A 13,959-nucleotide genomic window follows, 5' to 3' on the forward strand; every position below is an offset into this window, starting at 1 on the left:
ATGACACTGCACCCACGGTGTAGAACCAGTCCTAGTACCAGTAAGCACAAAACAACAGAGAGATCTTGTCAGCTGGAAAGATAACTAAGAGACTGGCAGATGATAAGGAAGGGATGGGAAGGGATCCCTTCTACATGATACTGAATCATTCCTTCTACCTTATCAGATTCCAATTATAGACCCATCTTTTGTGTTAGGTGAAGACCTGCCTATGACAGTCAAACATGTATTGAAAGGCTTGACATGACAGAGATGTAATTATAAGAACAATGAGGAATAGTAGTGTCAAAAATCTGAGCCTGTTATGCAAGTGAACAGGTGGTTACCCACACCAAGGGCTAGAAACCAAAATCCCAAGCTGCCAGAGTCTGCAGCTACAGACTTGGGATGGTGGTAGGGCACACTGTGGAGTAACAGTAGACAGCATCTTAAGCTATTATGCAGATACAGCAGGTACTCGTAAAACAGAGTTAAGAACTAAGGAAGAAACCAGAGGAGATAAGTTTGCTGTCTAGAGGAACCAGAAAGGTAAATGAGAAGAGAAAATAGCAAGGTGGAAGCAAGGACTCTGCTAATAGCACAGTGCAATGAGAGAGCCAAAGCTTTAAACTTAGTGCTATGAATCTAAATACTAGCATGGTGGGAAAAAAACAAATCTCCTGCCACAAGCAGAAACTGGTTTCCTCTCCCTTCCTCTAGTCAGCAAGCATTAGCACCAGAGGAGAACACCTACTAGAAGCTTGCTACAAGTTCATTAAAAGGTAGCATAAATTGGAGGAAGGGGAGGGATTGGAAGAGATACAGGTGCTGATGTGTATATGTACAGCCTGAGTGCTACCTTTTTGAGGGTAAAAATGTCAACAGCCTCCCCCTACATTTTTACCGGCAGATACTTGCTGCATCAGACTCTTATTAAGCCTATCTATACTGTGCACTTGCATTAACCTCCCACTGTTCCAAGTCATCCTGAAGGATGCTACATGCCTAAACCTGTTCCTTCTTCATGCCAGTTTCTGCTCCTTTCCTCTTTTTCTGCTGTGTTAACAAAAACCCTTTCCCCTGCTTTTATTTTACTTTTCTGATTTTCTTTTCTGCTTTTGATGATGTGTGATGAAAGGAGGGCTGGAACACACAAGGAACCTGTCAGAGGATGTCTCAGAAGACAGTCAGCAAACCTAAAGTCAGTATGATGACCAAGTCTTGTTATTACAGGATACTTACTTTACAGAAGCTTTCTTGAGGTTACTGTCCAAAGTTGAAACTTCTATTTCTGGAGGGAATTTTGGAGGGGGAAAAAAAAAAAAAAAAAAAAAAAAAAACAACAAAAAACAACTTTGGAAGAAGATGGAAATGTTCATTTTACGGTGAAGAATGATGGTTTTCATCATTTCAGAGACTAGAACCATGTCCAGAGTGGTTTCTGTTTTCACCCTAAAGCCATTTTTTGAATGTCTTCTTTGTTTTTCAGTCTATAGTAACGTGTATTATAAATGAAAGTTATGTGTGTTTATTTGATTAAATGCTGCATTGCTTATGCAAAGTTGCTGCTGTTTCTTGCCTGTGAAAATTTACCAGTGTGGTCTTACATGCAGAAAATGTAGTTCACCAGCATTAAGGCTTGTTGGATAATTTCCTTGACCATGCAAATGTTTTGCTACATATTCTTGCTACATATTCTACTGACCCTATAGTTTTCCTTGTTTTGTTTTGTTTTTTTTTTTTGTTGTTGTTGTTGTTGCTTGTTTTTGTTTTGTTTTTTTGTTTTTTGTTTTTTGTTTTTTGTTTTTTGTTTTTTGTTTTTTGTTTTTTGTTTTTTTTTTCCCACTGAAACTTGTACAAAGTCTGTGCAGTTCACATGTCACCAAAAATGACTCCTGGCTTTCTGTACATTAAATTGGCTCTAAGCACAGATAAACACATTTATAAATTAGAACTCTAATGCTTGCAATAAAGCTGTTCGTGTTATCTAGTGTATCATAGTGCCCTTTTATGATGAATGTCATGGATTTTAACAAACTTTTTTGTTGTTGTTGTTGCTAAAAAAATTAAATCATTATTCTCCCTCTGAGGGAAATATCTTTGCATCTTTCAAAAGTGTGTGGCTTCATATGTCCAAGTCAGATGCAGTTACGCCAGCCACAATCAACAGGTAGACATATAGCATGAAAGGAAATTCTCAGGTGTTTCTCAAAACTAAAAATAAAAACTATATGCTTAAAAAAAGGATTAAAGCTTTCCTGGTGAATTTCATCTTTTTTCTTTATATGAAATCTTTCCGAAGGCTGTAGAGTGCTCTTAATCATAACTTTAGTACAGCTCAGTACCACATGCAGGCATCTTAAACTTTTTAGTAATGTATTACTGTCAGACTTAATGTTTTGTTTCTTAGCAGTAACATCTGATTCAGAAGTACAAATGCATATCTACTAGATGAGATTGTAGAGGTTTCAGTTGGGCTTCCTAAGGATACTAAGAAATCTCAGAAATCCTTTATGAGTACACAAGATGCCTAGCAAAGTCATAAAAAGTGTATTACTGTATGCAAGGCAAAATCTTTATAGTGCTCAGCCAAAATTGCACAGTTTGAAATTAAATGAATGTTCATGGAGCAGTGCTCTATTCTAATAACACATTTAATGTCTTTTTAGAACTTAGACTTGGTGCAAAATATAGATTCTGAAGAACACAAGAAAACAAGTCTGTTAAAATTTGGAGTTATAGTTCAAAGTTCTGACATATCTGCTGTTAAACAGAACGGTTCCTAGAAATTAGCTTTGCTTTGATCTCTTTCTAAAATGTTAATTCTTAACAATAGAAATATTTAAAACTTTCCGTACTGTTGTAATTAACTTAAATTTTATGAGTAGGATACATTTGAAGGAATTAAGGTGCAATTAAGGTTCCATTGTTACCAGTAGTTTCTAATATTCTTTAATGGACTACAGGTACATTGAAATAAGTAAATGGAGCCCAAGGTAACTCAATTGCATTGCTTTTTCTGGTAACCTTATTCTACTCTATTGCTTTACATTTATTTATTTGTGAAATACTGAGTGGTTGTCAAGATCCAGTGGCAAAACAGTGAATATATCCATGTTAAGGTATCTCTCAAGTAGAGAATATCATGGCTCCATGAAGCTTGTATAGGTAGTCAGTAGCAGTCAATAACTTTCTGCTGTCTTGACTTCATTCCTCACTCAATATTGCCAAGAATGTATGGAAATCTTTATAGCTCATAGACATTTGATAAGATCTTTCAGTCTGTTGTTGTTTAGTACCCTTTAGACACTCTCTTGGATGTATGAAGAGAGCACGGATAAAAGACTGATGTTTGTGAATTGTCTTTGTATCTCAAGTAACAGCAGAAGCATCTGTGAGCATCAGTAGAGTCATATCCAGAGAACGTATCAACTGGTATAAAGTTTGAATTTATATGAGCTACACAGATGATGTTTTGGTCCTTTTTCATTTAACTGGAAAAATTTAAAGAAGCAAAGCAACGTGGAAGAGCTGATGTGCCAGATCAACTAAGAAAAGTATTTTAAGAGCTAAGTTTCTTGCCTGCAGAGTAATTTATTCTCTATAGCCTTGTCATTGACTGCTGCTTTCTGAGGTGAGGTGATTTTTTTCTCTTCTTGCAAAAGTTTGAAAAAATACATATTGCTTTAACAGATTCTGCTCCAATTCTGTCCTGAAAACTAAGTTACTATGTGTCCTACCTGCAACAGAAGAAATAATGTTACTTGCCTGCTGTACAGGCATAGTGCATTTATCTGCACCCTTATTTAATATCTCTTTTCCAAAACAGACAGTAGGGAATAGCTTGAGAAGATATGATTAAAAAAATTTCAGTCTCTAATGGAATTACGAGAGGTTCCTTTGACTTTCCAGTACCTGAGCTGTTCCAGTGAATGCCCTTTCAGTCCTGAGTGGGGAACAGAAAAGGTTACAGAAGGGTCATGTACGTGGGAAAGTTACAACACTAGCAGAGAGAGCTGGATGGGGTAGTGCCAAAAGTAAAGTTCAGATAATTTGCAGGGTGGTAATGTCAAGCTGTTGAGGACACCAAACAAACAAACAAATGTTCTTCTTTCATGAGATGATGGATATCAACAGAGTCACTGCAATTATGCAGCTTGTGCTTTGTGCTGTGTTTAGCATCTTGGGATTTTCCCAGGAAACCATTTTAAAACCTTAGTTCAAGTACAAGGAGATTGAGGGACAGAGAGGTGCGACCATTCAGAAATTGCCTTCTTTTCATTTTCTAGAGGCAGTGTGTGGAATTTGGCATGACTGTACTCAGTATTGAGTGGGACTTCCCAGTTATAAATGTAATAAACCAAATGTTTTGTCTTTTTTTTTTTTTTTTTTTTTTTTTTTTTTTTTTTTTAAGCTATCTTCCCAAGTTACTCACTCTTCTGTGTACAAGGGAATTTCTCTAATAATTACTCCTGAGTACCCAGAGGAATAAGTGTTAATTACACCACCTAAACACAGAAATAGATCCTTGAGCCATCACTTCCACAACTGACAGGAAGCCTTACTCCAAATTTCTAGGGTTCTTTTTTTTTTTTTTTTTTTAGTTTTCATATTCTTCTTGCACTGCAATATTGAAGGTGCACAGAGAGCTGTAGGAGCTTTCTTACTTTGAAGCTTATATGAACTACTTGTCTTTTAACAAGTATAATAAGCACTTGCTGTGCCCTGGAGTTACTTTCCTCAGCTGAAGAGTAGAGGCAGCACATTTTGAAATTTGCTCTGAAAAGTAGAGGCAGCACATGAAATCCTCCATGACTATGGTATTGCTCAGAGGGACATAATATCCACCCATCCCCAAGAGAATGTATCAGTCAAGTGAAATGGAATGCTGCTCTGATTTTCGATCAGCACAGATTGAAATCATAGCGCTGCTAATAAACCATGCCACCAAACAGGCTGAAAACTAGACGCAAAATTGGCAGAAGAATGTTGAACCTATGTGTTATGATGGTCTGAGAAATCATAAAGAATATCAAGGAGAAATATTGCTTCTACTGGATAAAGGTCCACTTTCACCACTAAGTATTATTGCCAAGCTAAAGAGTGAAAATGCTGAAAAACATAAAAAGCAAACTGATACCTCGGTGACAGTTCTATGCAGTTTGTACCACTGTCCTCAATGGTCGGATCAATAATGAGCTCACAGTATTCTTCGTAGTTGCATACTAACTTTTATACTTGTTTTCATTAAAATAATTTATTTCATTAAACTAAGTTGCTGAATTAAAGATTCTAAATTTATGTTTCATACCTTGGAACAAAGCACCAAATAGAAATCCTCTGTCTGTGATTCAGTTCCTGAATATAGTCAAGATATTCCTGCATTGTAAAAAATCTAGCAGAACCAATTACAGTTTGGCATAGATGACGTCTGATATTTGCAAATACAACATGAAACCTAAATAAACATGAAACTAAAGTTTACGCTCATCCTACTTCATCCGCTGTAAACATATTGTTTTGTGCCAAGCGTGCAATTTTCATATCTCTTATAGCTTCAGTTACATCTTTCCAAAAAGATGTAATGTGAGTTATAGCAAAGGGCTTGTGCATGGTCAGGAACAGGATGCATCATTGCTCATACTCGGCAGATAACAAAGTAAGCAGTAGCACTCCAGTGACCAACTAGCCTGTGGGCTCTGAGCTCCCTTGGAGAACACCATGCCTCCAGAAATGCTGTGCACTGAAGGTTCATGTTTCCTCACACCACTGTGTACTGCCAGATTTGCAAGCCTCTGAAAAGGCTGACCATGCAATCAATGATAGAAGTTGCTGGGCAAGGCTGAGGACATGGACCACCCCTGTGAAATCACAGTTTTTTGCCCCAAGACATGCCTGGCAAGGTGTGTTGAGAATTAAAGCTGTGGGTTTTACCTTTATGCAGCTGAATGTCTCCTATCTGTTTCATTTGATGCTTTGGAATAATTTCAAAATGCGTCTATGGTTTTATCCAATTCATCAGCTGCCTGCACAAGGGCTACTGCCTGCACGCTCAGGTGAGGGAATGAGAGATTGTGAGCTCTGCAGAAGCAAAGACCAGGCTCATCTATCTCAGCAGCAGCTTGTGCTATATTAAAGTTATTTTAAAAGTACTGCAAAGTCACAGCTGTCATCAGTATGTCTGAATAGATAACCTTTATCCTGCCACCTTGTATTTATAATGAAGCAGATTCTAGCCATTATTCAACAGTGTTAATAGTACATTTTATATGTCTAGCTAAAAATGTCTAGGAAATGCACAATAATCTCCCTGGTTTCTGAAACTAATACATTCTTGCGATTATGTGGCAATGTTGTGAGAACCTCTATCTTACAAGAAGCAAATGTTCCCTGTGAAAATATCTGGCTTTAATTCATTTACCCATAGTCGTTGCACCTGCTGAAGTAAGTACTACTCACAGCATGGCACAGCTATCTATGAAATAATTTAAATGCATCATGCATAGTCAGCAGAAGTTCCACACTGTAATTTGAAGAAAGTGGCTGCATGCTATCCCTATCTAAGTTACACTCTGTGTTGCAGTACTTCTTCCCTGCTTAACTACTGTCAAAATACAGGTGTTCTTCCAATTATGTCATAGTGTCTCATGTTAACAAAATGTTTGCAACGCATAAAAAAACCTTTTAATCTTTGGTAACTTAGGAATTGTAATGAATAACATCATTAACATAAGTTCGTAGTTAATTCTGAAAGTATACCTAAATGATAGAAGTGCTGGGGATTTAATTCCACTTAAAACCATTTTATGTGAAACAAAGATTCACACTTTCGTTTGAATAAAACACCATAGGAATTACTCATTTTTTCAATGTATGCTGAAAAGTTAGCTGCACAGTTGAAATGAGCATCATACCTGAGTTTTGCAGCATGTGTTCAAGTTCTAAGGCTTAGTGTTCTTGCTACAAGCTACATAGATGCAAACCCTCACAGATGCTGTTTGAATGCATGTAGGAGGAAGGAGTACAGACATCTCTCAGTTACTGCTGCATGACATACCCTGGTGCTAAATTAACCTGAACCCACCTTTCCTCAACACTCCCAGCTGCTGCAGAATGCCTGTGGGTAGGAGCAGAGCATGTGCTGCTGATACCATGCCCTCTCCTAGCCACATTTGCTTAAAAATCAGCTGCTCCCTTCACTAAAAAATGTTTGTCATTTTTTTTTGTTTGTTTGTTTTTGTTTTTTTTTTGTCAAAGACAGAAGTACTACATTTATTCTAATTTGCATTTGCTTGTAGTAACTGTTACTCTAGGAAAACAACAGTCGTACAAAGATGTGAACCATTTAGAAGGGCCCTGGCATCTAAACTTTCCAAAGTAATGTAACCTGGCAATAGATGTTCTAGCTTAGTGATGCATGGAATACTACTTCCAGCTGCATAGTGCAAGTCACTGGAAAGAAAAATATCTTGGCCTAATGAAAATTAGGAAAGACCGGCAATGAGCAAAAGCAAATCTTCTGACACCAGAAATAGCGCCAAAGCTGACAGAGTATTTTGGAAATGCATATTTATTATTCCTTTTATTTACATAAAGTAATTCTCAAGTTGCAAACCTCTCAGTTAGACATGTTGTAATCTTGGCTCATTATTAACAGACAGCCATTACTGCCCATGTCTTTTACATCACTTATATCAATTTCATTGGTCCAACAATGACCAGTGAAGTCAATACTGGCATTAATTAATTAATTAATTAAAAAAAAAAAAAATCACTTTCCAACACACGTTTAAAGTAAATAACCATCTTGCCAAAACTTTAGTACCATGGAAAAAGCTCCAGTATTCACATGGTAATGAGTGACTCAGACTCTAGCAAGTGCTACCCAAGCTGTGTAACTTGGTGTTCAGCCGAGTGGAACAGTTCTTTTAGTCCATCCGAAGTGATAAGAACAGATGTGATTGAAAGGCACGGTAGTATAAGCTTGTCACCAAAATGTGGTCTTCTGGAAACTGCTTTTCCGACAGAACTATGACTTGAATAGCTGAGTTGATGCTCACATGCTTCTGCTACCACAAGCAGTCTCACAAGTCTAAGTGAGAATTAGTAGAATTAGAGGATATTATAGAAATGTGAATGTACTTCATGACGGTCTGTAGTAATTCTGTACATCTCTTATGTCTGTGTTCTTATAGCCACTTGGGCACTGAAGTAGCTGAAATGAGAAAGAGGCAGCAGTCACAAAATGAAGGAACATCAGCTGTGTCTCAAGCACCTGGAAACCAAAGGCCCAACAACACATGTTGCTTTTGTTGGTGCTGTTGCTGCAGCTGTTCATGGTATGTCCTGTAGTATATTTGGTTCCATATCCACAACAGGTAAACAATGAGGATGGCAAGTGCCAAGTACTGGGAGCATGCAAACTTCTGGGACAGGATTGCTGCCAAGAGGCACAGATCAACATTTCACACATGCTCAAAAAAAAAACAACAACAAAACAAAACAAAACAAAAAAACCAATACATTAAATCATTCCCTAATCTAACTGGACATCTTGTGAGGGGGAAGAGGAGAGAGTAGTAAATTCAAGCTGTATTTACCCTACCTAAATCATACCTAAATGAGAAAAAGTCCATTATAATATTAATATATGTGAGACTTCATACTGAATATTTTATATTTGCATTCAAAATAGGTGAGGTTGTTTTTTTAAATCTTTATTTTCTGCTATTCCTTTTTATACTGTAGTTCCCTGCATTCAGGAGGGGGAAAAAGGAAGGCTTGTATTACTAGTTAGTTGTTAAATTATTTATAATTTGGAAATTCGGAATCACAAGCTTTAAATTCTACTTCTAACAGTGACTGATGTGTCAAAATTTTAGTCAAAAAAAGTTTCAGGAATTATGTTTGCCTGTCTTTTGATGAACAAAGAATTGGCTTGGAAAGTCAAAGAATTAAAGACAGTTTCAGAAATGGCCTTAAATTCTCAGTATCTTGAGAGACACTGAATCTTTACACCTTACTGTTGTAAACATTTAATATTAGATAAATCAATTGACTTGCAGTGCTGCTCAGGGCCTGTGCATCCTATTACCTATGCAGTTCAGTCTCTTTGGAGTGACCATTCCTCTGTGTATCTGTGTTATTTTCACTTGAATCAGCCCTCTTCCTCCAATCTAAAATCAGAGCCTATTTGCCCCCAGTACATTTAAAAATACATGTAAGTTGATATTTGGAGCAAGGATGAGTGAATGCTCATGCTTCTACCAAGATATTCTGTAATGCGTTCATTCCATACAGCAAAAAGGTAGAAGTGCTTTAATGAAAAGAAAAGATGTTTTGCTACTGTTATTTTCTGCTTTGTGTTAAGTTTAGCTGTACTGTTGCAGACCTAAGGTCCATTTAGCCGAGCATCTCACCTCAATAAGTGACCCAATGAGGCTAGAAGAAAAGGGTAAAAGAAATGAACATCCACCTCCTCATCCTTATCCCAGCAAAGCTCACAAGTTCTGGGAATCAATAACTTAACAACTTCCTGACCCAGAAGTTTTATAGCCCTTGATGATTTATCCTTCAAGTTTTCTATTTTCTGAAGTGATTTCCTGAATTTGACTAAACTTTTGGCATTCGAGGTTTTCCTTGCCAATATATCCTACAATTGACCTGTGCTCTGCATCATCTATTAATCCCTTTTTTTTTTTTTTTCATCTACTATGAGACAATTTCATTTGATTCTTCTTTGTTCCTATGATTTTGAGGAACAGGGGATAATTTTATTCATGATCTTTTTTTATTTTTAAATGTTCTGTTCTATCCCCTTTCATCTGTCTTTTGTTCCATAGTCTCATCTATGATCTGCGGTAAAGATATTGACCCAGATCTTTACCCTTGTCTATATTCTGCCTATCCACCTACCTCATATTTTTCCATGTACACTTCCTATTCTACAACCTCCCACTTGACATGTGACCAGAATTTTTGCAGTAGTGTAGATATGAATATAAAAAGTGATTTTGCTGTAACACAGGAGTTTTTTGTTTGCTCAGGCTTTTTTATTATTACTTCTGAACATCTTGTTTGTTTTTTAACCATCCTTAAGATTACATTTGCATAGAATCATCCACCATGACTACAATATCCCTCTATTGAACAGAAATAGAATTCATCGTTGTGTGTGTATAGCTAGGGTTGGATTTTGACTTACATACTGGAACATGAATGATCATAAAAGTATGTTTAATTTGTAAAATTTAATAACATTTGGTTATATTTTTTAAGCATGCTACAGGTCAAGAGCCTTTATTTGACAATTATACTGTTTTGAAGCTTTCATGAATTCTGTTACCCTTGAGCTGCCTCCACTCCTTAGAATACAATACCATGAAATATTTGAATGGATTATGCATATAAACTCCAAAAGCATTTATTGCTTTAAAATGTAGGACGTCCTTTCAGCTGCTTTAATAACTGCTTCTGCTGTTAATATCCTGTCTGTCAGGGTTTTAGGGAGAGTTGAGTGCTATTTTGTTGTTATGTTGGTTGGTTTGTTTTGGTAACTTAGATTAGTTTGAAAATGCAGAAATCCCGTCAATTTTAAATAATTTTCCAGATTAAGTAATAACAATTAGTCAAATTGGATAATGACATTGCTTTTATTTTTTAAAATCAAAAAGATAAAATAGATAATTTAATAAGTTTTTCTCAGTTATGTCTACTGTGAATATATAGAGGAAGCCTCTAAAGAGGGGAGGTAAGACAAAACTTTGAGAAAGGCAATGTGAGATGTTTCAGAATCTGAGTTAAAGTAAATTGGTTCTAGTTCCATATTTGTTTAGTAGATTTGAACAGTCCAGGTGGCATACAGATTACTGTTTCTCCATTAACTTGCCTTAAAAATAAATAAATAAATAAATAAATAAATAAAAATACAAAACTAACTTTGCTAGTCACTCATTATACAGGTGATTCTGGGTAGGTAATTCTCCAGAGTCACTGAATAAGGTTTAGTCAATGATTCTAACAGGTTCCCTGGACTTACTGTAATTACTTGCTTTCCTTAGTACCACAAGAATTTTGAGTAATATGAATTTCTCTGGAGATACCAATCTGGAAATGTATCTGGGTTCATTAATGGTGGTGATAATGATCTTGCTGTCAATATCAAGACAAGAAATCTTTTCCTCTGTTTTTCCTCCAGCTTCTTTGACTGTGGACAACTCTTATATCAATACACTGTACTGCTTCAACTTCCTCACTATTCACAAAAATGTGGGGAAAAGGGAGGCAGTTCATAGCAAAATCTTTTGCTTGTACCTATTTGAAAAGTTAGTCCAGTAGTTTGTATGTCCATACAAATCACTGCAATTCTAAAAGCATCTTCTGTAAATCATGTGATGTTTGTTTCCTTTTTTTTCCTACCCTGTGTTAAAAGCAGAAGACATTAAATCTTCTGTTTGCATAACAGTAGAGACAAATATTGGTGCGTTTGTTTGAGGAAATAATACCTTGTCTAATACAGACTTAACAGCAACAGTGTAGATCCAAAAATTTTCAGCACATCTTTTTACAAACAGTTTCCTCTCATACTTCCTTCTTAAAGGTAACGAGCAACTGTAGCACATTTCCATTATTGTTAGTTAACCCTACAGGCAACTGAGCCTTGCCCAGCCACTCCCTCCTTTCCTCCAAGTGGGTTGGGAAGAGAATTGGAGAATTGAAAGGGATAAAATTTGTGGGATGAGATAATTGCAGTTTAGTAAGTAAAGCAAAGCTGCTTACACAAGCAAAGTAAAACAAGGAATTCATTCACTCCTACCCATGGGCAGGCAGATGCTCAGTCATTTCCGGAAAAGCAGGGTTCATCATGCGTAACACCATAAAGATGAACATCTCCCTTCTTCCTTCTTTTCCCCAGTTTTATTGCAATATGACATCATATGTTATGGGATACCCCTTTGGTCATTTGAGGTCAGCTGTCATGGCTGTGTCTCCTCCCACCTTCTTGTGTACCCACAGCTTACTTGTTGGTGTGACAGTTTAAGAAACAGAGAAGACCTTGCCGTTGCTAGTGTAAGCACAGTTCAACAACAGCTAGAATTTTGGTGTGTTTTCAGTACTCTTCTATCCTCAAATCCAGAACACAGCAAAATAGCAGCTACTATGGAGATAACTAACTCCATCTTAGATAGACCAAGTAAATCCATTGGTACAGATAATTGTCAGGAGAGTAAATTCCTCCATTTACAGAGCAGGTCTGATTATTAAGATTTGCTCACATTGACCAGATGGAGATAAACAGACTCCTTAAGATGGCATTTAATTCTGATAGGTGTGGTGAGAATGTTGCTCAACTAAAGTAAGCTTTGGACTGGTACCTTAACATCATTAGCTAAGGAACTAGTCCTTACTGGATATAGTACAGTGTTTCTAAAGTCATCAACAAGAAAAGCTTATCCATTTAATTCAGAGGCAAAAATTTCCCTCTGGAGGTCTCCTGTAACACATTTCTCTCTCTGCTGATCAGATTTAGACCTTAGGTGTTTACTTCAGAAAGGCTGCCTCACTAACACATCAAGAATTTTAGTACAAATCTCACCCTGTGTCTTAACCCCACAAAACACTATTCCCATAAAGAAGAAGAGACTTCCTCACTAGGCATAATTGACTTAGGTAGCCTAAGAGTGGCAAAATTTTCCATAACTCTCCTAGAATGACTGTCTATAATGTCCTCAATTGCACTGTCTCCAGAGAGCTGAACTATTAGTATTTAGTGCTATGGATTTAGTCTATAATGCTAGGGATTGCATTGAGCTCAGCCCAGTGAGTGAAGGGTGGAAGCCCATTATTTCATGTTCTTTTGTGGTTTGCCAGTTCAGCTTCCTGAGCAGACATCAGTACAGTCATTCTCTTGAAAACATTTGCAAATCACATTCTTCTCAGAAACTCAGGACACTGACATGGGAACATTGGGTATTCTGTCAATTTTATTTTGCTTCCTCTTTTGTCTCTCACCTATACAAGGAGTTACATCTGTTTGTCCTCTTCATTTCATAAGGTGCTCAGTGAATTTCAGAACTCTGAAACATTCTCATGCCTGATAATCTTTTCTTTTACCACACATGCAAAGGTTCAGGAGATGTCCAGCATCTGCCCTGCAAGAGACTTTTCAATGCAGGAGCCTGGGAACATCAAAAAGTTTCCCTGGAATAAATGAAGCTGATCATACAGCCATACCTGGTTCTGTAGCTTGTTTCAAAGATCTGAGCAGAAAGGCCTTTTCCAAAAAAGGATCCATTAAAGCAGTTGCTGAAGGCTATTGTGAAAGAGGTGATCATATGCTTAGCATCTCTGAGCTGTGCCCATACAAAAGTTATGGCTGCCATTTGATTTCTTGTGACCCTTTTGTAGCTAGTTTCCCACACGCAAGAGATCTCAAAGAAGATAGGGTATTTGCCAGCTTGGCAGAAAACAAGAGGTAGTGTTGGCAAGAAACCTTCCCTTCTAGCTCTTGAAACTTGCCCATGACTTTTGTGCGTTAGATATGAAATTTCTTACTCAAGACTTTGCTACAAAAATATTTTTCTTTATTAAAGGGATCATTTTCCTTGCATGGGTTTAGTAGTTGACTTAGTACTACAAAAATATATTTGTCCCTTATGCCATGAGTGCAAGGTGGCAGATACAGTTCTAAGGAGTTATTTTTAATTATACTATTTTATTTTTTTCTCTATGGGGTTCCATGTTTTCTTCCTTCCAACTAATAGATAGCATGAATGGTACTCTAAGTAAAATAAAATAAATGAATAAAATCTGTCCTTCACACCTCTAGTACTTTGAGATGAATAACAGTTTTCCAGCATGTTCAGCATTTAGTTTGCCATTGAAAAATTAAGTCAAAGCTTTGCATGACTCTATACAAGGTAATCCTTGGGGCTGCTTTATTTTATTTAACTATGGTAGAAAGTCTGGAGGGGAAGGAAA

The 13,959-nt window shown here is 36.8% G+C and overlaps 1 protein-coding gene across 6 annotated transcripts in view; it reads left to right on the plus strand.

Annotated features, from left to right (window-relative positions):
* Nucleotides 1-13,959, plus strand: part of RGS17 (regulator of G protein signaling 17) — a 70,356-nt gene that overhangs the window by 30,735 nt on the left and 25,662 nt on the right. For 5 of the 6 annotated variants that reach the window (XM_072333478.1, XM_072333482.1, XM_072333480.1 and 2 more), the window contains exon 2: nt 8,175-8,318. The exons of the other annotated variant lie outside the window; for it this stretch is intronic. In XM_072333478.1, the coding sequence (XP_072189579.1) occupies nt 8,200-8,318 (119 nt within the window). In that variant the 5' untranslated portion in view covers nt 8,175-8,199. The remainder of the gene's footprint in view (nt 1-8,174; nt 8,319-13,959) is intronic. 6 annotated transcript variants of the gene reach the window in all.

Source organism: Excalfactoria chinensis, chromosome 3 (assembly GCF_039878825.1).
Source record: "Excalfactoria chinensis isolate bCotChi1 chromosome 3, bCotChi1.hap2, whole genome shotgun sequence".
Classification (NCBI taxonomy): domain Eukaryota; kingdom Metazoa; phylum Chordata; class Aves; order Galliformes; family Phasianidae; genus Excalfactoria; species Excalfactoria chinensis.